The sequence below is a fragment of the Mycetomoellerius zeteki genome, unplaced genomic scaffold, assembly GCF_001594055.1.
Source record: "Mycetomoellerius zeteki isolate Tzet28-1 unplaced genomic scaffold, Tzet1.0 scaffold153, whole genome shotgun sequence".
NCBI lineage: Eukaryota > Metazoa > Arthropoda > Insecta > Hymenoptera > Formicidae > Mycetomoellerius > Mycetomoellerius zeteki.
Window position 1 is genome coordinate 478999 of NW_017256479.1, and position 24248 is coordinate 503246.

General features: G+C 34.4%; 5 protein-coding genes across 7 annotated transcripts in view; 2 read left to right on the forward strand and 3 right to left on the reverse strand.

Moving 5' to 3' along the window:
- Positions 1-5060, forward strand: part of Hsl (hormone-sensitive lipase) — a 5230-nt gene extending 170 nt beyond the window's left edge. The window contains exons 1-11 of one of the 2 annotated variants that reach the window (XM_018444723.1): positions 606-808; positions 1408-1799; positions 1879-2083; positions 2166-2379; positions 2604-2785; positions 2983-3265; positions 3342-3561; positions 3723-3898; positions 3994-4328; positions 4434-4559; positions 4658-5060. In XM_018444723.1, coding sequence (XP_018300225.1) covers positions 1432-1799; positions 1879-2083; positions 2166-2379; positions 2604-2785; positions 2983-3265; positions 3342-3561; positions 3723-3898; positions 3994-4328; positions 4434-4559; positions 4658-4726 — 2178 coding nt within the window. In that variant the 5' untranslated portion in view covers positions 606-808; positions 1408-1431 and the 3' untranslated portion in view covers positions 4727-5060. Of the gene's footprint in view, positions 1-605; positions 809-1407; positions 1800-1878; positions 2084-2165; positions 2380-2603; positions 2786-2982; positions 3266-3341; positions 3562-3722; positions 3899-3993; positions 4329-4433; positions 4560-4657 lie in introns of those variants that run through there. The other variant, XM_018444722.1, reaches the window with a different exon arrangement.
- A 579-nt stretch (positions 5061-5639) lies between these two features.
- On the reverse strand, positions 5640-7151 carry san (Probable N-acetyltransferase san). The gene is made up of 4 exons (XM_018444724.1): positions 6904-7151; positions 6555-6711; positions 5978-6144; positions 5640-5899 (listed from the first exon to the last, which is right to left on the reverse strand). Exons 1-4 carry the CDS (start codon positions 6909-6911, stop codon positions 5728-5730), a joined length of 504 nt encoding a protein of 167 aa, XP_018300226.1. The 5' UTR covers positions 6912-7151; the 3' UTR covers positions 5640-5727.
- A 1282-nt stretch (positions 7152-8433) lies between these two features.
- Positions 8434-10466, forward strand: LOC108720591 (upstream stimulatory factor 2). Of its 2 annotated transcripts, none has more exons than XM_018444691.1 (5): positions 8434-8565; positions 8778-8848; positions 9374-9663; positions 9771-9944; positions 10023-10466. In XM_018444691.1, exons 1-5 carry the CDS (start codon positions 8525-8527, stop codon positions 10245-10247), a joined length of 801 nt encoding a protein of 266 aa, XP_018300193.1. In that variant the 5' UTR covers positions 8434-8524; the 3' UTR covers positions 10248-10466. The 2 variants fall into 2 exon arrangements, with proteins under 2 accessions (XP_018300193.1, XP_018300194.1); XM_018444692.1 differs by having other exon boundaries at positions 9377-9663.
- Positions 10467-12216: 1750 nt separating this feature from the next.
- LOC108720612 (V-type proton ATPase catalytic subunit A) lies at positions 12217-18119 on the reverse strand. The gene is made up of 12 exons (XM_018444719.1): positions 18015-18119; positions 16618-16717; positions 16435-16547; positions 15997-16362; positions 15864-15920; positions 15680-15774; positions 15324-15595; positions 15031-15214; positions 14723-14840; positions 14365-14645; positions 14059-14248; positions 12217-13948 (listed from the first exon to the last, which is right to left on the reverse strand). Exons 2-12 carry the CDS (start codon positions 16697-16699, stop codon positions 13856-13858), a joined length of 1851 nt encoding a protein of 616 aa, XP_018300221.1. The 5' UTR covers positions 16700-16717; positions 18015-18119; the 3' UTR covers positions 12217-13855.
- Positions 18120-19246: 1127 nt separating this feature from the next.
- Positions 19247-22902, reverse strand: LOC108720583 (uncharacterized). Its single transcript, XM_018444679.1, has 5 exons — positions 22760-22902; positions 22417-22461; positions 21919-21998; positions 20848-21667; positions 19247-20684 (listed from the first exon to the last, which is right to left on the reverse strand). The coding sequence occupies exons 3-5, from the start codon at positions 21952-21954 to the stop codon at positions 19474-19476; spliced, it is 2067 nt and encodes a 688-aa protein (XP_018300181.1). The 5' UTR covers positions 21955-21998; positions 22417-22461; positions 22760-22902; the 3' UTR covers positions 19247-19473.
- Positions 22903-24248: the final 1346 nt, after the last annotated feature.

The window sequence follows — 24248 nt, forward strand, 5'->3', positions numbered from 1 at the left end:
TATATATATATATATATATAAACATTTCATCATATTTATTATATATTTATTCATGTTATATATTTTATTAATTTTATGTATTTCCATTTTTAAATGTTACTCATATTATATTGATACAAAAACCGTAGACGGAATTTTATTCAAATTCTAAGGAATTTAAAGTCGAGTTTTATTTGCAGGAAAATAATACTACCTCATTCAGCATTATTATATCATTTATTCATTATGACTTAATTATCGTTTCGTGTTATCATTTCCTTTATTACTATTCATATATTCATGAATCATTTATTCCCGGGAAAAAATGTTTATTCATATACATATAATTATATAAAAAAATTGACATATTTTTTATACAATTATATAATACTTATAAAATATGTAGATACATTCACATATAACATTTTCCCAGGTTCTTATCGAATTATCATTGGACGAGTTCAAGACGACAAAGCAACTAGGCATGCTTACCGAGCGATTGAATATGATTGATTGGATCTATAAATAACAATCAATTATATTCATTTGCTTGGTGAGCAGGCAAGCCGCTTTGTCAACTTGAACGCGCCCATTCAGTTAAACGTGCGGATGAGTCGATCGCAGAAAATTATAGTAAATTTCTTGTTTTTACATGCGGAAAATTACTTAGGTGGCTGTTGTTTTTCTTGCAGAAAATTACTTAGGTGAATCGCAAAGAATCGTTATATAATCTCACAGACATATATACATATATTAGTATCTCTATATATAATCCCCAATGCTCCTCAATGCTTTTAAACACAAACAAGAAAAGAACGCGCGCGCGTAAGTAAGTTCTTATTAAAATGTCAGCCTTCGTCGATTTCCTTGCTTGACCGAGAAACATTATTGCGCATCCCACTCCATCCGGTTTGTCTGACACGCGATATGCTCGCGGGTTGCGGGACACTCCAGAGGAAAGAAACTGGAGCGCGATCCCGTTTCGCGATTCCTCGTCGACGGGTGTCAAAGTAACACTGTCAAGTCAAGCCGCGCGATTCTTCGCGCCGCGACTCGCCGCGAGCGGAATCGATCGCAGCGTCGCGGCAGCGCAAAACGTGAATTGTCGCCGTCGTCGTCGACCCTCGCGATATATTGGGAGAAGAGTACGGTATTCGCGCCGGGGACGGATTAACCTCGCCGTGGAGCCGCGCTGTCAGCGCGATGTCAAGTCACCTTTTGACATAGTCACGCAACTATGCGCGTGGAATCATAATCGTTATCATCCTTTATGACAGGTCGGGAGTTCACGTTGGGCAATCGGTAGTTGTCTAGGATGCGTAACAAAGTCAAGATTTGTTTTGATCGTTGGATTGTTGGCAATTGATCCGCGAAGTCCTCTCGATAGAGAAAGACAGAAAAAGAGGAAAAAAGAGTGTGTCGCTCCAGTTGTCTTTCAGAGAATCGTTCCAAATGTCGACGTGTAACGATGACTTCGAAAGGCCGTTTGATTTTGAGCCCCAGCAGTTGGACGACTGGAACACGTTGCGCGAGTTGTGCTGTGCCAACGAGAAGTATTTTGATTCCCACCAGGATAAGAACGGCGTCAGGATCAGGGCTGCCTTCGTGGCGATCAAGGATTACCTGACTGAACTGCAGCCGCTGTACAGGGAGATCGCCGGGTTCGCGTCACACTTTGACTTCGACGAAGACACCCTGGGAAATGGATACAGAAGTTTCCTGTCGTTGGTAGATAAGTGTATCATGTATTCCGAGCTGATTTGCCAGCAGATACACGATCAGAAAGACTCCGTGTTTTTCCGAAAGAGCTACTACATGAAGTAATTGTACACTATACAAATCATATCTTATATTTGCTTCTGGGTGTAACAATAGACTACATTTAATCTGGATTTTTAGGGAAATAGAAGCATGCTCTCAGCTATTGGCATCACTCTTTACATGTTTACAGCATTTAAAAACAATGTACTCGTGGAGCACAGAAGTAATGAATGATGGAAAGCTGTCACTGTTCCCTCTAGAACAATACAGTACTCAAGAACTTCTCAGTATTGCGCAGAACGTTAATCAATACTGCTTTTATGGCAGGTGCCTAGGATTTCAGGTACTTGGAGAATAAATAATACTTGCGCTTAAGCTGAATTCATCTAAAGTGTCTATTTGTCTAAAATGTTTTTTTTTTTCAGTTTTGTGATAGTTTAAGACATGTATTAAAAACACTGTCATTCTTTATGGCGTCCTTCAGCGAAATGTATTACAGCAATGGTACCCTACTAGGACTATGCACTAATTCTATTAAGTATTTATTAGATCCCGAAGCAAGAGCACGTCGTATTGTTAATATATCTCAGCACGCTGACATTTCTTTCTGCCAAGCATTTTGGTTTCTGAGCGAATCTGGTAAGGAATGAGGAATTGTGATTTCTCTCTCTCTCTCTCTCTCTCTCTCTCTCTCTCTCTCTCTCTCTCTCTCTCAAAAATATTAAGTGAAAATATTTCGCACACGTGAATATTTAATGTTCTGCATTTAAAAAGCCTTATATGCAATAATAAAGATGCCCATTTAGATAGAATTATCTTTCTTGTATATTCAATTAATGGAATTTCTTTGATTTCCATTTCAGCAATAATGAACATGATAAACACCTCGAATTTAGCAATCAATCAGGTAATATCTATTCCGCCCGAGGAATTAGTTCTACCTACTTTAGATGAAGGGACCATTTCAGTTCCAATACCAAATAGTCACATTGGAAAGAAACCAATCCACGTTAGGTTGCTAAGCTCCAAACGGCGTCTAGGAATGGTACATAAAATATTAATATGTTTATAAACTTATAGAGTATTGAAAGTACTGTACGCGCGCACGTTTTATTTAATTATATCCTCAAATATAATCCTGAGATATATAAGTTATGCAATTTAGAATAGAATTTATAGAGAATTTTTTAAGCTGATGCTGGTGGATATTTTTCATAATTTTTAATAACATTCTGTCACAAGGTTGGGTCTGGAGGTATAGGTGGGACATTATGTGGTCTATGCGACGAACTAATTATTCATACTCACGGTGGCGGATTTGTTTCACAAACTTCACGATCGCACGAAATATATCTACGAAATTGGACTGTGACGCTTGGAGTACCAATCTTGAGTATAGATTATAGTTTAGCTCCAGAGGCACCCTATCCTCGTGCACTCGAAGAGGTGCTGTATGCTTATGCATGGGCGTTAAAACATGCAAATACCTTACTCGGAAGTACTGCAAAAAAAGTGATACTTGTTGGTAAGACAAAAAAAATAATTTCTTTACGTGTTTCTGTCGATTGAATAAACTCAAAAATTTTCTGATGTTTTAATAGGTGATTCTGCAGGAGGAAACATAAACTTGGGAGTTATTTTTAGATGTATGCAATTAAATATAAGAAAACCAGACGGTATTTTTATGGCGTATGCACCAGTACGCATTGAATTTATACCGTCGCCCTCTCGTATGCTTTGTCTCACGGATCCATTATTACCGTTCGGTTTTATGTTACGATGTTTGAAGGCTTATATAGCTGATAATAAGAAACCCACAAGGTAAGATTTCAATGAAAATTATACCTTATTTTAATCAACTTATTTTTAAAAACATGAAACAAAATTAAATCATCTAAATATATCAATATTTATGTACATATTTCGTAGCTAATATTGAATGATCATATTTTGCATATATGTAATCGATTTATGCCTGACAGAGAACACGAAAATGAAGATGTCAAATCGGATACGGAATCTTTTGCAGAAGTGAGCGAAAGTGACCTTATAGCATTAGCTCTGAGTCCAAACGGAGACGGCGCAAACGATGATCAGAAATTAGTATCCCTTCCATCCGATTCGACATTAAATTCTGTTAGTTTAACAGAAGTCGATGGTACATATAAATTAGACAGTATATGCTCTCATAGTGTTCATTAATATAAATTTACTTCTCGAATATACATTTAAAAAAATCTTTTAATACAACAGGTGCTGAATGTCCGAAAGCACAGGCGAAGTCTCGAGAATATATCAACAGATTTTTAAATATGTACAGAAATTCCGGCCTTGCTTCAACGTCATCGCCTGTTGCAATGAATGGCAGCGTCAATAGAAATGGTAATAATTCAGGACAAAGTAACAAATCATGGTCTTTATTCGGGTGGTCCTTTGGTAGAAGAAGTAGTAAGGATAGCAGAGAACTTAATATGGAGAACGTCATTTCTTCTGAGGAATTCGTTTTTGCGATACCGAAGGATCCCTTCTTGAGCCCTTATAATGCACCCGATAATATGCTAGCTAATATACCGCCCATAAAGATACTGGTACTTGTTTGAATTTTTGTTACACTCTAATAAAACGTAATGAACTTTAGCCGCTATTAAGATCGAAAGTTTTAAGATGTCTTGTACATGATACTTTGCTTCTAGACATGTCATCTTGATCCTTGTCTCGATGACTGCATCATGTTTGCGAGGAAGCTTCGCTCACTTGGTAATAAAGTTACATTAGATATTTTGTCGGGTTTGCCACACGGATTTCTCAATCTTGTACAGGTAAGATAGATAGATATATATACACATACACACGTTTGTTTTTATTATATATGAATCAATTGTACTAACGCAATATTGTATTACTTTGTTACTTACAGACTTCGAAAGAAGCAATGGAAGGCTCAGAGATCTGTGTTAGAAGAATAAAAGAGTTACTGGAACTATAATTGTCCAATACTAATAAAAAAAACTTACTGTTAAAATACATTGACCTAGGACGAGCAGAAGATGTACTTCAGTCTGTTGCAGCAACACCTATTTATACAGCGAATATGATTGTCTAAACACCTGTTATTGTTTTCTGCGGCTTAACTATATTTTGTAATATTTCAGGAGTTAGGTATATAATAGACGATGCTTTACACTAGTAATTTTCTACTGTATTAGCTGTATTAGTTATTGTTGTCATATTGATGTTATATATTGTATTGAACGGCATTATCTAAAATGATTAGAATATAGTATGTTTCGAATCTAATATTCGACTATGTATTAGTAAAGAACGTCCTATACATATATAAAAACAGATATTTAATATTAATTTATTTTGTTTTCTTACACAAGTAAAATAATGTATTTTTATGAATATATTTGAGACACTATATAATATATTACGTTAGATAGTAATTAAAATTTTTCTTTATGAGTTTTCTCTGCGAGCGCGTGCACTTATTCCTGTAATACTCATTTTACACAATATTTTTGATATGAGATATCCAATGTTCTCAACACTCATTTCTTATGAATATATTTTTCAATGTGCTTGTAATTGTTTTAATGCCATAATTTTCTAAGAAAACATGGCTTAAATGTCGTACAAATTTTTAAGTACATCTGAGTAGAAAGATTGATGGATAATAAAAACAATGTATACAGAAATTGCAGTCGTATATCTTATTTTTAAAGAAAAATTTTTTGCATATTTTTATCTTTTAATCTTTCGTTATAATTTCACATCTCTCTTAATCCAATTATATCTTTTTGCACATGCAAAAATATCTGGAGACACAGTAGTGTCTCAGCACTAAGCATGGTATAGAATAAACGGGAAAGATTAATTTGACTCACATCATGCAGATATAATATAAAATGTTTTTATTGACAGAACATGGAAACGTATGTAGATTCTAAATTATGAAAAAGATAAATTAATGAACAATGCTACTTATTAGTTGACCGTTTGATGATTCGTTTGATTTGTTCGTGGACGCAATGTTTTCTGCAGCACATGTGCGTCCGCTGGTTCTATTCTCTTATAATAATGCTCTTTAGTTTCGACAATCTCAAATCCAAATTTCTTATAAAAATCAATCGCGCCCTCATTACTTATTTGAACATGTCTGCGAACGTCAGACGATTATGTTAATTTAAAAACTTCCAAAATAATATGTCACAATAAAACTGCAAGTCATACTTACAGGAAGATAGAGTCGAAATTACCATCCTTGTTAACATAGTTTAAAACGTGCTGGACCATAACAGTGCCAATTCCTAATCTTCTATAAGGATAGAGACAACCCAATGTCATTATATATAAACGCCTAGAATTTTCTGAAGTATCTACACGGCAGCAAACTGCTCCAACCTGAGAATCATGCCACAAATTAAAACCTAATTTATATTCAAGTCAAATTTAATATTATACAATAATCTTTGAACTTTCTTAATCTGTGAAAAGTACTTTAATCTTGCTGTCCTATTCAAGTTTATTTAACTCAAAATGTAATTTATTTTCAGATATTTGATAACTTTGTCTATTAATACATATTTTTTATTAGAGATTTTTGATTGTATTGACCTAAACAATGTGATTGTATAATAAATCTTGAACAGAATAGCGAGGTTAAATGATATAATAAAATATAGATTTTCTTCACAATTAATCTCTATTTAAATTAGCTCATTTTTAGTAAACAATGTCATGTTCTTTGAATAATCATAAAGCAAAATTTGAGGATCGCGGTGCTAAACGAAAAACACTAAAAATCTATCTACCACTATGTCATTGTAATATGCTAGTTTAGCGAGTTCTCCGGCTTCCAGTACATCCTTGTAAAACTTTTCGTTGTACGAGACCGGGAATACGACTTGATTGAGCAATTTCAGCTGTTTTATGTTGTGCGGTGTCACGTCGCCCAGTTCTATCTTCGATCTGAAAATCGAATACACATGACTGTGTGACATTAAAAGTGAGGCTTTTTAAAAGGATGGCTTTTAACTTCAACAAATTTTGAAAACGGGAGATACAACGCTTGTTGCGCGTTTTCCACGCGAGAAAAGTCGACAAAGCGGGGAAACTCGTAATGTCGAATTGGATATAACCTCAAAAAGTTCGCGCGCTCACCTAGTCATCTTGACGAGTGCCGAGGAGATCTCGCGGTTTCGGCGGGAATGGATTATTGCGCGATTTTCGATTACACCAACGAGCACAAAACGTAATCGTGTGACTTATCGGCTATTCACGTCTAACGTGGTCTAACGTTTCCGCGTAAAATTCCGGCGGGCAAAAACATAACGAAATGCACGCGGCGCGGGTGGTGGACCCTCGCGGAGACTGCGCCACTGCGGAGAAAAATTGGATATCGGATTCCTCAAGATGCGTGGGATGTCAATAGCGGTGGTGAGGGAACGACGGTGCTGCCCACGGTGGAAGAAAAATCGAATTACGAACTTCCGCCACCTCTAATGGGTGCATTCAGCGGACTCAACAGTTGAGTCCGCTGAATGCAGCCATTGTCTCATTTCTATATAATTCCATTTCTACCAATATTGATTAATTTTAATCTTGATTTAATTTACTCTTTATCTTTTTCTAATTCTTAGAACACTATGGACGGAACCCACATAGTCCGGTCTTAATCTCAAGCAACGTCTAATGCTTGGTTTATGCTTCGGTCTTAATCCTAAAATCTTAAAATTCAGCCAATAGGCCTGTCAGTCTTAATTGATCTTAATGGAAAACTGTATTCCATTGGCTGAATTTTAGGATTTTAATATTAAGACCAAAGCATAAACCAGGCATTAGATGTTAATATGATTAATATTTAAAGACCGTCTTAAGTAATGTCTTAAGACGCTAATGCAGCTTTCTGATTGGTTCATGACACCTCAAGGCTGAACTTAAGACGGTCTTAAATATAAGATCTGACTATGAATACCGGCCATAGTCAGATCTTATATTCAAGACCGTCTTAAGTTCAGCCTTGAGGTGTCATGAACCAATCAGAAAGCTGCATTAGCGTCTTAAGACATTACTTAAGACGGTCTTAAATATAAGATCTGACTATGAATACCGGCCATAGTCAGATCTTATATTCAAGACCGTCTTAAGTAATGTCTTAAGACACTAATGCGGCCCTCTGATTGGTTCGTGACACCCAAGACAAAACTTAAGACGATCTTGAATATAAGAACTGACTATGAATACCGTTCACAGATTGGTTCATGCACTAGCTTAAGATCATCTCTAAAAAGATAAAAAGTAAGTTAAACCAAAATTAAAATTAATCTACACATTTATGTAAAAAAATCTATGGATCATTGATACGTCTTTTATTATAGACTGCACTAAAGCTTAATTTTATTTTAATTGATTTTTGTTTATCAATTATAATGAAGATATATCGATCGTCAATCATAAAACTTATAATTGCTAATTCTTTCTTTATTGGAAGTAATTTTACATTATTTGTACTGTCTATATAAAAGAGATAATTCATATAAATTGAACGTAAACAATATACACAACCATTCCAGATATAAAAATATATAAAATTGTATACTGGAGTTATCGACGGTGTCTACGTAATTGGGACATTACTCGTCTCTTTGACGTGTTGCGCCGCTGGATGGTGCGTGCGACACTCGACGCCATCTTAATGCACCACATGACCTCGTTGCCGTGTCCCGTGACCAGCTCACGTGAATTTCGACAAATTCAAACGTTTTTTTTTCGGTGCTGAGGAATGGACATTTTGGAGCAACAACTCGAACAACAGGATGTCAGGTAGCGTTTACATTAAATATCGATCGCACGGTATTGCAAACACATTCCTTTCCATCTCGTCCGAGGTCTCCTCAAGGTCATCATCACTTAGTGCACAGTGCGCACTTACGCCGTAGGATCGACACACACAATCATCGAAGTAATACACGTAGCGTGTAACCGTGTTAAGATAAGACAATACCGCGTCTGAAAGTGTTATTTTGATTTTGCAGCACCGTGAAGAATGACGGTGGTGGCACGACGGGAATCGTGATAGAGGAAGCAGAGATTGTGGACTGCGAAGGTGAGAGCCATATTTTCATGAGATCTTCGTCTTCTTCTATTCGTAAACTATGATCGGTATTACAAAGACCGGTATTCATAGTTGAGTCTTGTTTTAAAACCATCTTAAGTAATGTCTTAAGATGCTAATACATCTTTCTGATTGGCTTATGACTGTACTGAAAATAGTCTTTAATATAAGAATTGACTATGAATACCAACTATAGTTGACATACAATATTGTTCTATCATTCTTATTATTTAATGAATAACAGAGACAGTTTTCCTTTTAAGAAATACAATTGTCAGGTATCATTCTATCTTTGTTAATCATTGAATGCCAAGAAAGATAGAATAACAGTTATATCAACTGTGTTTCTTAAAAGAGAAGCAGCCAAAGATAGACGACATTTGTGTCGAGTGTGTCTCCTAAAAGCAAAGCTTGTATTAGTTTATATCAATATTTAGATTAAACATGATGACTTATTTGATGAACGCTATGCTGTCGATCACTAATTTTTATAGTTGCGTATTCTGTTTCTTTTAGGAGAACCCGTTGGAGACGATGAAATGCGTTATCCAGAAACTTTAGCATACCGAGTTGTTCAGGTGAACGGTACAGCAGCTATACAGTCGGCTAATGAGATAGAGATACCTGCATCGCAACCGGGGAATAATACTGTACAGGTTTTAACGTCACCTTTGAATGGTCAGTTTTATGTTATCGGGAATGCCAACGATGTCTTTACTACAGCTCAGACTTCAAGATCCTTGGTGCCAAGAACTGCTACGTTGCAGATAGAAACCCCGAGGAATTGCACTGCTGGCTTAAAAAAGGTTAATCATAATTATATCTTTACTCTTTATGTAATTGATTGATATCATTACTTTATATTTTCTCTAGTGTACAAAAAAGTTATTTCTTTTTTTTTGTTTTCTTTTAGAGAGACGATAGGCGGAGAGCAACGCATAATGAGGTCGAGCGTCGGCGTAGAGATAAAATAAATAATTGGATTACAAAGTTGGGCAAGATCATCCCTGATTGTAATACTACAACTAATACCACCGGTAGTAGCGGCAGTGGTAGCGGAGATGGGAAAACTAATTATGAAACTCAGGTATAGTAGATTGAAATTTTTGTCGTAATAATTGTTTAAACGATATTATATTAACACAATGTTATTTTTCTATAACAGAGTAAAGGAGGTATCTTAGCGAGAGCTTGCGAGTACATAGGAGAATTGCGTGCAGCTAATCAAAGTCTAAGCCAATGCCTGCGAGATAACGACAAGCTACGGCAAGAAATCATATCATTGAAACAAGTAGTTACTCAATTGAAACGCGATAATCTTCAACTCAGATCGCAAATATCGTCTTCGTCCCCGACCGATAGTACCGACGTTATACATTTGAGTCCTTAAGCTTCCTCTAATTCGTGAGTCAGTAGCTCTTTCTGTAAATATTAGAATCTATGAGTTGTGTCTTGTCACACATGGGAATCTAATTCTATTCTTTTCTCTGATGACTGCACCAGTCTTACCAAGAGTTTTAAGATATCTTGATTTTTTTCAGAATCAAATTTATAATATAGGTATTTTTAGTAATATAGTCATAATTACACATTTATACTAAACGATATCAGGCTGCTTTCCTATGGAATAGGAAATGTTCTGAAAATATTCAGTGGATTAATTTAAATTAATTTCAAATATCGACTTTTGCTTGGCAAATGAAACATTTTATAGGGATGCACCGGATATCCGAAAAGTATCCGGTATCCGGTATTATCCAGCATTTTTTTACTATCCGACCGGATAATCGGATGTCATCAATATCCGGGAATATATCCGGTTGAAATTTGATATCAATTAAATTGTTGATACTTTATTATACAAATGTTCTAGAAATAAGTATGCATATTCACAATGCGCTATACTGTCTCATATATTGTTGCAAAATTCCAATTTTTTTCTTTATAGGTGTTTTTCTTTTTTTAAGAAAACATTTTCCCGGAATCCTGTCGGATATCCGGAAAATGTCGGATATCCGATCGGATACCGGATATCTGATGTTACATTCTGTCCGGATATCCGGTAATTTTACGATCCGATGCATCCCTAACATTTTATATTTTACAGAAAGATTTAAAAGTTTCTCTCATTGTAGCGAAAAGTTTTTTTTATAGTTATTAAATCTATTTTTTTAAGTGAAAACTGAAAAAATAAGTAAAAATTTTTATACATTCATAGTTATGATACAATCGAAAGTTATAAGAAAGTCTAGAAGAATAATTTTATTTTATTCTGTAACTACCTTGGGATAATAGATTACAAATTGCAACACGAACAAAATTAAACGTGCATATAAACTTATAAAAAAAGTATCTTGTCAAAGGATCAACTTTATGTTAATGACGTAAATAATATATGTACATATGGATTATATATTGATTATGTTACATATATACTGAAATTTTTTTAAATTTTTTTGAAAATATATTTCTCTATGCGTATTATTTAATAATAAACTAGATGAAATAGAGAAAGAAGAATATTTATAATAATTGTGTAGTTATGATTGTTACAATTAACTTTTCTAAGGCCGGTATTTATAGCCGTTCTTGTTTTAACACCATCTTAAGTAATGTTTTAATAAGATGTGGCTTTCTAATTGGCTCATGGCTTCATCTTAAGATCAGGGTTGGTAAAAAACATGTTTTAAATATGCTTTTTTAATTTATTTAAAATATGTTCAAAACATTAAAAATATAATAATAATTAGCCTAATAAGCCTATTTGAGCCAATCACAAGATATTTATTGTGTGAATTAAAAAATTAAAGAATTAAACCATTAGATGTATAATAATCGTAACTAATCGTAAACGTTTCGACCTATGGTTAAGGTCCTTATCAATACTTCAATACGCGTTAAAAATATATCTGAATTGTCCAACTATCATTATGATAATGTCCAACCGCTTTGTAGGTTATCAAATTTACTAGTTTAATGATTGCTCAAGCGTCATTGGTTTTTTTGAACAACTTTATATGTTTCATGAGACTGATAGGTTCCATAAAACAATAAAGTGTATTCAAACGCATGATTTCCATTCGGTAGTTACAAGTCGATATATTTTTAACGCGTATTGAAGTATTGATAAGGATCTTAACCATAGGTCGAAACGTTTACGATTAGTTACGATTATTATACATCTAATGGTTTAATTCTTTAATTTTTTAATTCACACAATAAACATCTTGTGATTGGCTTAAATAGTCTTATTAGGCTAATTATTATTAAGTTTTATTCTTCTGAGCCTTGAACATTATTTATATTAAAAATCTATTTAAAAAAAACACAATGTTATGTTTAAAAAAGAATTTTCTTTAACCAACCCTGCTTAAGACAGTTAAGACAAAAATCAATTATGAATACCGACCTAAGTATATACATAGACGTGTCAATGTACTGGCATATGTTAAAACATCATGGCTGTGAGTATTAAATATTGACATGATATTCTTTTTTTTTTTTTTTCCCGAAAAGTTTAAACGACGGTGCAGTCAAAATTATTTTGAAAAAGGAAGTAATTTGCGTTAATTCACATAAAGAGTCTACAGATAACAAACAAAACATAGAAACTACACAGAGGTCGTTAACTATTTTTTATTTTTAATACTGTTTTCATAATTATAGAATAGAATATCTAATAGAATGAGTTTAGGATTTACATTGTAATTGTGATTAATTATACATATGGACATATATGTTTATTTACACATGTATGTGTGTAAACAGGGTGTCTCACAACTACCGCATTTCCTCCGGTAGTTGTGATGCCTTGTTATAAAATATAGAGCAACGTACATGTGGTAATAACGTATTTTGGTCAATACAAGATGATATTCTACCGAAAGACTTCAAAATTTTATTCAACAAACGTTAGATATCGAAATGTAATATACCGTTAATGTACATACCGCGAGGTTATTGTTATATAATAATGATTAAAACAAGATCTATTAAAAGTGGTCTACGAGAGTTTATTTGGCATGGTCATATCCATATATCCAGCAAATCATGATCCTCTTGTGCATAATTTTATTGTATTTTTTTACATATCATACAATGGAAATGATATCGAAGTCAATGGAACACTCACAAGTTCTTTTTCCTTTCAAATTATCTTCATGATATCGAAGATCCTGCACCTTGATCATTTGTCTAACGTATCATATATGCGTGTGTATGTGTGTTCTGTTCTAAACTTTTAAATCATGTTTGTAACGTTAAGGTATAGTATGCTTAATTATGCATAACAATTGCGATTATCATTTTTCGCGCTTAAATAGTACATTATATGTTACAATATTTAATACTTCACGATTCACAATCTCTTTGCAAGAACAGTCGTGTTATTCACATGCCACATAGCTGATAATCAAGAGTATATCATTATTCTAATTTGCGCGCCTCGAAACGAGCCGTTTTATACTTTCGTTTATATTATACATTTACGGAAAACATATAGGAATTATTAATTTTCCTGATTATATGCATCTTTAACAAAGCAAAAAGGAAACGAAAGTATATTTCTGCACGAAGGGTAAAATTACTTTTTGATAATATCAGATTAATTACAATTAGCTTTGCTCTTGAGTGAAGTAAGTTAACTCTCAAGGAAGCGGAGTGTATCTTTAAATGTATGCTTCTTGAAATGCATTTAAGAATATCCCACTTTATTGTCACAATCGTCATGTACATGACACGACATTCCCTTGAATATTTCGCTGCATGATAATAAATTTTATCGTAGCTTCTCTATTTACAATTCACTTAAACTCTTTCAAAGTTGACGTATATTCGGCAAATAATATATGACATAATCGATAATGCTGCATGTAGTCGTATTTTTAGCAGGCTATTTGCAATTTACTAGTTGGACCGGGATATTCTTAAATGTTAGAGCCAAGTTACAAGAACAATCAATATCTTAAAATTGCTTTTAACAAGTGGCAAGTTAGGAATTTAGTCTTCTAAATTCCTGAACGCCTGTTGAATATCTTCATGCAGCTGATCAAAGTCTGCCCTGATTTTCGCCTCGCCATCCTTAACAGGGTCCTAAAAGTTTCAAAATTTTTGTTTTAATAAAAAAAGAAAGAGGTACATTAAAATTATAAAATTACGAGAAGGGATTAGTCAGACTTTTTCACATGCTTAGAGTTACCTACCTTGAACTTCATAGAGCTCAATTGATAAAGAATATTGCCCATACTGTCCCTAATGACATTCCATGTGATTTTGTTGTCTGACTGAGCTGTTGATTCCACTGCGTGTCTTGCCATATCATAGAATGCGATCATATTTCGCAACATTCCCACAGTCTTATAAAATGGGCAGAAACGATCGTACGGTGAATAACTAGAAGAAATTTAAAAAAAGATTCAGAAAAGAATGAAAAAATTCTTCCAAGTAATATTCAACCATTCACAATATGAATAATACATTCATAAAACTTTCAAAACAATATGTCATACCTGTTTTGTTGCAGAAAATCGTCTTTTAGCAATTTTGCTACTTCAAGTGTTATTTTATCCGTTTCGGCAAGCGAAGCCTTGCCTACCAATTGCACAATTTCCGACAAATCTTCTTCCTCTTGCAAGATCTCCTTCACTTTCGTTCTCAATGGGACGAACTCTGGGAAATTCTTGTCGTAAAAATCGTCCAGTGCTCGCAAATATTTACTGTACGATATCAACCAATTGATGGACGGGAAGTGTTTGCGTTGCGCAAGTTTCTTATCCAAACCCCAGAATACCTACAAATTAAATAATTTATTTAAAAAATTATTTTATCAGTATCTTTTTTTACTTTTTATGCAGACATTCTTTATACCTGTACAATACCAAGTGTCGCGCTAGTCACAGGATCAGAAAAGTCACCACCTGGTGGTGATACGGCACCGACGATACTAACAGATCCTTCACGGTCTGGATTTCCCAAACATTTCACTCTGCATGGAAATTAATATCTAATATTAGTCCCATTGATTAACAAATAAAATACTATTTGTTTCAATATAAATTTCTTTCGAGATCATACATGTAATTAATATTATATGTTCTCTGTGATATGATTTCGAGGGAGATACTTGACAATAGTAACTCGATTATTTTGTACATTATGATATGATAACATCATACCTTCCGGCGCGTTCGTAAAAGCTGGCTAAACGAGCACCGAGATAAGCAGGATAACCGGAATCGGCAGGCATTTCAGCTAAACGACCCGAAATTTCTCGGAGAGCCTCGGCCCAACGAGATGTCGAGTCCGCCATCATCGATACGTTGTAACCCATATCACGGAAATATTCGGATAGTGTAATACCTGTGTCACAAATAACAAATTATTTATTAACATAGCTTGAATAATATATAGTTCTATTTGTTTAATTATATTATAATAAATTGATGAGATTTTTCTTGATAACACATACCAGTGTAAATGGACGCTTCACGCGCAGCTACCGGCATGTTAGACGTATTGGCGACCAGAGCGGTACGTTTCATGATGGATTCGGTGACACCTTCGATCTCCACGGTTAATTCAGGGAAATCTCGCAATACTTCGGACATCTCATTACCACGTTCTCCGCAACCGACATAAATGATTACATCGGAGTTAGAATATTTGGATAAGGCCTGTGAGATGACGGTCTTACCGCAACCGAAAGCACCAGGAATAGCCGTGGTTCCGCCTTGAACGCAACTATAACACGCATGTTGCACATATAATATGTTCCAAATATTTCTGGATACGTTTTACAATGTATTATCCGAAGAATATTCTTACGGGAAGAGAGAGTCTAAGACTCGTTGACCAGTGAGTAGAGGATGATTAGCTGGCAATTTTTCAGTAACCGGACGAGGTTGACGGACTGGCCATACCTGTATGCATACAAACGTAAATTTACAACATGTAATACATTCAAAATTGTAATACATTCAATTCTCTATGTCCCAGAGATGTTTCATACCTGAAGCATGGTGTATTTTTGCCTCTCGCCATCGAATTCGGTCTCTAATACGATATCCTACAAGGATATTACATATTTATGTAAATTTATGATATAAATTACAAAATGAAATTCGTAATAAACGAAATCTTACATCGACAGTGTAGTTGCCAACGGGCGCGACGTACGTGACTGTGCCTTTACATTTAGGAGGCAGGATCATCCAGTGCTTTACTAAAGTATTTTCGTGCACGACGCCGTATAAGTCACCGCCTGTGATATGGCTGCCATTCTTCACGTTATGCGGATTAAATTCCCAACTAGCGGTACGCGAAAGCGCCGGTACATTGATACCTTTCGGGATATAAATCGAGCTTGTGAGCTCGTTGATGTCTTTCAACGGACGCTGAATACCGTCGAAAATGCTACCAAGGATGCCAGGACCCAATTCAACGGACAATGGCTTTCCAGTGCGAAGCACGGGATCACCAACTGTCACACCGCTTGTCTCTTCGTATACCTAAACATGTTACGGGATTAGTCAAACTATTTTTATAACGAAACACAAATGTACACAGTTGACACTTCTTACCTGTATCGTAGCCATATCACCTTCCAATCTGATAATTTCTCCTACCAGCTCGTAATAACCGACTCGTACCAGCTCGTACATAGCCGATCCAGCCATTTTTTCAGCGGTAACAACTGCAACAAGAAAATGTCAAGTAAAACGTGCATAATAGAATCAGATGAAATTCATGTGAGAAAAACTAACCAGGTCCGGATACTGCATAGACATATCCGAACTTGCTCTCCCGTTCCTCATGTGCAATTTTCAGCAAACTATGATTCGTCATCTTGAACACTTAATTTATCTGCAAAAAAAGAAATCGTATTTAATATTTAGTATATTCAATAAGTTTGAATATTTCACTTCGTAGAAGATAGAATTAAAAAATTATCAAGCTAAGAAAATTATAATAAATTTGTTATTTTTGTTACATCTTAACATAAATATAGAACTTAAAGAGAAAAATATAATTTAAACAAAATAAATTTAAAAAAACTTGTCAATCTGCATTTTAAACATTAAATATAAAATTTTCTTACTTTAAAAACAATATTTAAATAATAAATAACATGATAGTTTTTTCATAAAAAAGTTTTTACTTTATCAAGACAGTTATTAATTAAAAATATCTTATCACTGATTATATCTAGCATAAGAATACGATTTTTATCTAATGATTTTTCGAACTATGATCTAACTAACTACTTGCTGATCGAACTACTTGTTCTAAATTAAATGTCACAAAATGCAAAAAAAAGAAACGCATCGCTATCGCGTAAATACGTTCGTCTATCTTAATTGCCACAGTTTGAGTTACACATGAATGTGCGCCAGTTAATACAATTTTACTTTATTTCCCCACGCTTTAAATTTAAAGCAAACACTTGTTTTAAATATATTAAAATATATTTTAAATCATATATTTATTTAAATAAATCAATTATAAGGACTTAGCGATAAAAAGTAAGAATACGATAGAAATATATCAAGCGAATATAACAAGTCTGTTTCTTTAAACTGCGCTTCCTGGAATTTTTTCTTTCCTCGCTCGCACCACAAGAGAATTAAGGAACCTGATAAATATATCGTTCGCTGTGATTAAAGTAAACGACAGGCGCAAGAAAACAGGGATGAAACGGAGGCTAACTAATCAATCGTTACGTGTAGTCCAGTGTATACGAGAAGACGATCTATCGAAGAAGCGCTATCAAGCGCTGGCTGCGCGATTCACGTGAGCAGGCCATTCAAAAAAATAGGCGTAGCCCCGCGAAGATCGTAGGCCGTCTGCTAGACGGAAGCGAGATTGTTTTCTCGTCGAAGACGACCGCGATCGATCGCGCGAAGCATCGTCGTCAACGGTTATCGTGCGATCGGCGAGCTGCGTTTTTCCCGATCGGAAATCGACTAGGAATTTCACGAATTCGCGCCCGATCGGGGAAGACGATGGCGCACGTAAAGTGCCACCGGATCGATATACTACAGCACGCTCGTTCGCTCGCTCGCGCACGGATCTCCAACGGAGAAACGTTGACTCGGAAACCATCCGCACGAGCGACAAGACGTCGGTGGCCGTGTCAGTTGACTCGGCCGCAAATACTCACGGCGAGAGGTGTGACGTTTTCCAGCACAAGTCCAACCAGCAACGAGAACTGTACGCCTGTCTCGCGACTCCGGTCTAGCTGCTATCACAAGACAGGTCAGCTGACTCGGTGCTGAGTCGCGTGCCGATTCTCAATTATCGGACGCGCACGCGCGCATTAAGATGGCATCCGCATGAGAGCTACCGCGGCAAATTGCCCTCGCATTCGAATTATGTTAATAATATTCCTCCTTTTGTTATTCTTACGTCTATTTCTACTAATTTTAGTTTAGGTTCGATCCACTCTTCATTTTTCTAGTTTTTAAGTATTAGAAAAAATAAAGAGTGAGTTGAACCGAGATTTAAATTAATTTATATTGCTGGAAACGAGTATTAGAATTCCTATAATAAATATAAGGAACACTATATATTTATAATATACTTATAATATATATTACTTTGCAAAGAAGCATATTTATAAAAAAAGAACCTTATATATATTAATTTAAAATAAAATTCAGTGTAATAAAAGAATTAACATATGTATAAAAGTATATATACAATAAATATACTTTTTACATGTCTAATTATAAGTTAATTATTTTAATCTGTGAAATCAAGAAATAATTTCATTGTATCATTGCACTTATTCTTTTCTTTTGATTTTTCTATCAGAACAATAAAGTACAAATATTAAGATACATTTCTTACAAATAAAGTTCTTACATTTCTATTTACAAAGTTAAATGTTTAATAAAACTTTTTTGCTACATTAATTTTTTTCGTCCACTATACTTGATACTTTATAGATCTTCACTTAAAATTGGGAATTAATGTTATTCTTAATGAAGAACACAAAATGCAAATAAGTAAATATTTATTATTTTATAACTTTCGATGAAAATCATATAATCTGGACATAACAGGGAAAAAAACTGAAGCGTAAAGGCACAAATACAGTACATTTTCAAGAACTTAAAATTATCTCAATTTGTGCGAAAATTATTCATCTTTACAATAGCTTAGACATAGGTATTACTCGTATTACAATACTTTGGAAATACATAATACTATTCATTTATTTAAGACACTTCGGCGCCAAAAGATATGTTTTAAAAATATACGTATATACATATATAAGATTTTCCAGGATTATATTTAATGCAGGACATTGATGCATCTCCTTTGATATAAATTCGCTTTTAATATAATTTCTGATAATATATTTAGTATAAATTATTAAAGAAAACAATTTAATATCTATTCAATGATATCTTGGCATAAACCGCGTGCATCTCAAAACTTTATTACCCTACTTTAAAGCTGAAACTTTATTGCCGCTATAAATATTTCTATGTATTTCTTACTGTCTAATATATATTTCTATAACAATTGTTGATTACTACTGTACTACTGAACTACTGTATACATAATTTTTCTAATTTCGCTTTTTTATGTTAATCATATGAAAATCATATTCTCTATTCATTTTTACGCAAAACAGAAGCTATATATATCTCAAAAGCATGATATAAATTACTAACCACCATATCAATTGCTTCAAAAATTGCAATGATAATTCTATGCAAAATCTTGTTACTACAAATGCTTTGCGAGCATAAATACATGCCCCATTGCTTCAGGTTTGCTTTACAATACTGCCAAACGAAAGCAAAAGTCAGGAGTAAAAAATCGTCCATATTTTTGGAACGTCTCATTAATTTTTCAGTGATTTGAAACAGCATCTTCAAGTAATCTCCATTTATCTGCAGAGAACTCATCTCTCTTATTAAGGGTTCAAAATCAGGCACTACCGGTAGATTTTTGCTTTTAGGACAGTCGTCGCTTACATAGAACTTCGATAATAAATCACAAAGTACTTTTGTTAATTGTTCAACGGTTAACTCATTAGCATTGTTCGGTGGACCAGATGAATCGTTTTCGTTGATTCCGATAAATATGCCCAATTTTATAAGACGAGTAACAAATTCAATAGGATCTAACAATATGATACCATTGATTGTTAATCTACCACGGTTGACCGACCATACGATATTATGCGAAGTACTATCGTACTGGTTACCGCCGTTAGTTACAGGACGATTTGACAAAAGATCTCGACGATGTTTTATATAAAGTATCACTTCCGCATTTTCGGATATTTTACATGTATTATTGTCGGCAGCTTTCCTTACAATTTTATTGAACTTATTACGAAGACGTTTGGTGCTCACAGAATCCTTATAATCTTTGATAACATTACTTTGAGTACTCTCGATTATGTCGCTGGCAAATTGAACCTTAACTACGGAGCCGCAGAAAAACATAAGATGCGTCGCCAAATTTAATGCGTCTATGACACTGACAGTCTTCTCTTTTTTATATTTATCATACATACAGTGACCCTGATATATGACGCCAACACCACTCAAGATCATACTACCACCTTGTACAGTATTAAATGCCACTCTTGCAAGGGTATTTACTGTCATACCACGTGCAGCAACATTGGAAATAATCGCTGATCCTCCCATTGCTCCTAAACCAAATGCAGTGCTGGTCATGCTGAGGTAATGTGCAAATGCTTCTCTGTCGAATAAATAAATAGATTCTTTATGTTTACTGCGGTCTACTAATTGTTGGGTATTTCGACCGAATGACCAAGCACTAGTCGCAGTAGTAACAGCAACACCTAATAAATATGATAAAATAGAATGTAATACTGTCTTATACCTTTATTATTATATAGTATTATATAGTATTGAAATAAATGCTGGTATATACAATAATAAATCATAACTTACACAATTAATATTTAACATGATAAATTGCTTTTGCAATTAAGGACAATTTACCTGATATAGCAACAACTGGCGCAAGAGGTGTGAACAGCGCTGCGATACTCAAACCAATTGTGCCAAATCCAACGACAGTAGAAGCGACATCCATTCCCTTGCAGAGTTTTACATTCCATTTACATGAAGGAGACTCCAGGATTTCCAGCCAAACTGTCGAATAATCCTCTGTAGGATGATAAGCTGGATTTGATTCATAAAAACCATGTTTTGGAAGAACCATAGTACACTCTGGTAAATTATTATTTTCTATATAGTCTGTCCAATTTTTATATACTCTGCTAGTGGCATCAATGTATGATGTTGCATACTGTACTTCATCAGCAGTTGATGTATTTTCTTGTTCTGCCTTCTTTGTAGTTTCATACTTTTTCTTACTTCTGATTGTAAAAATAGGAACAGGCATTACAAGATCAAGCACATCTTTGTTTGCTTCTTCTTTTACTTCTTTTTTCTTAGGCTTTACATTTGTTTTAGGACGGAATATCATATTATAAATTACACCATAGTAAATTGATCCAGCGTCATCGGTTTCAACTGAAGATGTACATATTCTCTCGTATATCTTATTTATGACTTTTTGAGCATCTTCTGAATAACCTACTGTCCCAACTACATCTGCATCATTTGGACTCTCTGTTTTACAATAACAGTGGTCTTCTTTTGTACTTGTACTTTTGGTATTCTCTGGTGGACCATAAATTGCGTATCCAATGTTTTGTTTTAGATATTCATGTTCATCGTTTTTATATATTGTGCACTCGGGAAGAAGTTCAAATAAGCATTGTTGCTGTTGCATGGCAAAAGTTTTCATAGTTTCCTAAAAAATAAATATATTATTAACAATACATTCAAATATTTTTGTTTCTGATAAAATTAATTGAGAAAAACTATCAAGTGATTAATTCCTCTATCGACAGTTAAATTCAAGTGTTAAACCATATTTTTGGAATGATGTAAACAAGTAAACTGAGTGAGTATAGTTAACTAATGTTTGAAAAATTAGTATAACATAAGAAGTTATCGATATTCAGTATAATGTTGCATATAATGTATTAAAAAACGACTTACCCAACGTATGTCTGTAGTTTCTTCTTCTGTAGCCATTATGATCACAAAATCTTTTAGAAGTTATAAACAATCCTTTTTTGCTAAATAAAAAAATCACATTAACGATTAATATGTTTTTCTATCTTTCTGACAAAGTAATGCTTGTTAATTTGATGAATTTAGAATAAAAAATTATTTATCGGTCGAATATCATTCAAAAGTTATTGTTAAAAAGTCTTTTTACATCTATTTGAAATCTATTATATTTGTTATATTGCATGTTATGTCCAATTTATCTAATTTAAGATGACATCATTCTTGATGAATCTTAACCTCATACGTCAACTAAATTCTAATATTAGTTATAATATTATGTTATTATAATATTAGTTATAATATTATTTTTTATGTGTGAAATATTTAGTAGTATTATATCAAAATCATTACACATATCAACATTTTCTATTTAATTCTAAAATTTAATAATAAAAGCTCACTTTAATCACTGATTATACTTACTTAGAACGACTATTTCTCTCTGTCAGGACTTCTTATATATCTAATCTAAAAATAATAATCAATATCGTGTAATTAACAACTCACGATAAATTGCGTTCTATAAAAATCGGGATTTCCCGGAGAAATTTTAAAATGTTAGCAATAATGTGCTGATAATGTATCAAACAATCTTAATCTAACTTGTGCTATTCGATTGTAAAGCGAACCTTAACGCGATCGGTTGTAATTACATTTTCATTAATTAAAAGCAAAACTCAATTTAGCGAAATGATCAACAAGATTGGAGGGCTACGATATAGCTTCTTTTCCTAGATTTTCTAAATATTACAGCGAAATCACTTACTGAATAAGTGATAATCCATGGTCCGAAATGCGACTTGAACGTCGGTTGATGTATTGCGTAATTATCCAATAAAAAAATCTGTGCATATGTAAGCATCAAGGCACAACAAGGAACAATGACGTCTTTTGTTCATACATATATTACAATAGGCCTGTTCTTTTTGGCTGAACTTTTGAACCAGTTCAACTTTCTTTCTTTTTTCTCCAGGAGAAAAGAAGAGGAAGAAAGACGAACTAGTGCAAAAGTTCAGCCAAAAAGAACAAGCCTATGCAACGGTGAATACCCAAATTTAAAGTCACTAGATTAACAAAGTACCGCGAACTGCCGCCATTTTGGTTCCATGACACGATTATTTCAAACTTATGTATGAGTGGCTGCGTTCAGCAGACTCAACAGTTTTGCAACCGTTTTATGATTGTTTGCCGAGATAGGACCATTCTTCTAGATCTAAAAGTATGATCCAATTAGCGCGAAGGAAACTTCCAACAGTTGCAAAACAAACGTTCTGCTGAACGCAGCCAATAGGTGCATTCAACACTACAACCGCTCATTGGCTGCGTTCAGCAGACTCAACAGTTTTGCAACCGTTTTATGATTGTCTGCTGAGATAGGACCATTCTTCTAGATCTAAAAGTATGATCCAATTAGCGCGAAGGAAACTTCCAACAGTTGCAAAACAACCGTTCTGCTGAACGCAGCCAATAGGTGCATTCAACACTACAACCGCTCATTGGCTGCGTTCAGCAGACTCAACAGTTTTGCAACCGTTTTATGATTGTCTGCTGAGATAGGACCATTCTTCTAGATCTAAAAGTATGATCCAATTAGCGCGAAGGAAACTTCCAACAGTTGCAAAACAACCGTTCTGCTGAACGCAGCCATTGGTCGCGTTCAGCAGACTCAACTGTTGTGGAGCGGATCCGTGAGCGCTCACTGCTATTGGTGTATTCTTTTAGATCATCCAATAGCAGCGAGAGCTCATTGATCCGCTCCGCAACAGTTGAGTCTGCTGAATGCGACCAATGTAATAGCGTTTTTCATTGGAAAAACTGGTGCGCACTAGGTAAAGTCACTAGATTAACATCTAGTGACTTTAGCACTAGGTGCGGACTGCGTGTTTCATTGGTAAATCTAGGCCGGTATTCATAGTCAGATCTTAAGCTGGTTCTACATTAGTCGCATCGCAGCGTCGCAAGCGTTGAGGTCCAATCAACGTCAAGCTAACTCGACTCTGATTGGACTGCAACGCTTGCGACACGCTTGCGACGCTGCGATGCGATCAATGTAGAATCAGCTTTATATTCAAGACTGTCTTAAGTACAGTCTTAAGATGTCACGAACCAATCAGAGGGCCGCATCAGTGTCTTAAGATATTACTTATGCGGGGTCTACAATAGAAGTCGTAGCGGTCATAAGGTCTTAAGTCGTAGAAAATTGACCAATCACAGTTGATTATTCTTCTCATATTCGACTGTGATTGGTCAATTTT

Coding starts and splice junctions, on each gene's coding strand:
- san (XM_018444724.1), bottom strand. Junction 6,145..6,554: donor CATATTACAATGACATAGTG/GTAGATAGATTT, acceptor CATGATTCTCAG/GTTGGAGCAGTTTGCTGCCG. Junction 5,900..5,977: donor AATTTCGACTCTATCTTCCT/GTAAGTATGACT, acceptor TGACGTTCGCAG/ACATGTTCAAATAAGTAATG.
- LOC108720583 (XM_018444679.1), bottom strand. CDS start 21,954: ATGGCTACAGAAGAAGAAACTACAGACATACGTTGG. Junction 21,668..21,918: donor AAACTACAGACATACGTTGG/GTAAGTCGTTTT, acceptor TTTATTTTTTAG/GAAACTATGAAAACTTTTGC. Junction 20,685..20,847: donor GCCAGTTGTTGCTATATCAG/GTAAATTGTCCT, acceptor CATATTTATTAG/GTGTTGCTGTTACTACTGCG.
- LOC108720612 (XM_018444719.1), bottom strand. CDS start 16,699: ATGACGAATCATAGTTTGCTGAAAATTGCACATGAGGAACGGGAGAGC. Junction 14,646..14,722: donor CGACACTTGGTATTGTACAG/GTATAAAGAATG, acceptor TTTAATTTGTAG/GTATTCTGGGGTTTGGATAA. Junction 14,249..14,364: donor GATTTTCTGCAACAAAACAG/GTATGACATATT, acceptor AATTTCTTCTAG/TTATTCACCGTACGATCGTT.
- LOC108720591 (XM_018444691.1), top strand. CDS start 8,525: ATGGACATTTTGGAGCAACAACTCGAACAACAGGATGTCAG. Junction 9,664..9,770: donor GCACTGCTGGCTTAAAAAAG/GTTAATCATAAT, acceptor GTTTTCTTTTAG/AGAGACGATAGGCGGAGAGC. Junction 9,945..10,022: donor AAACTAATTATGAAACTCAG/GTATAGTAGATT, acceptor TTTCTATAACAG/AGTAAAGGAGGTATCTTAGC.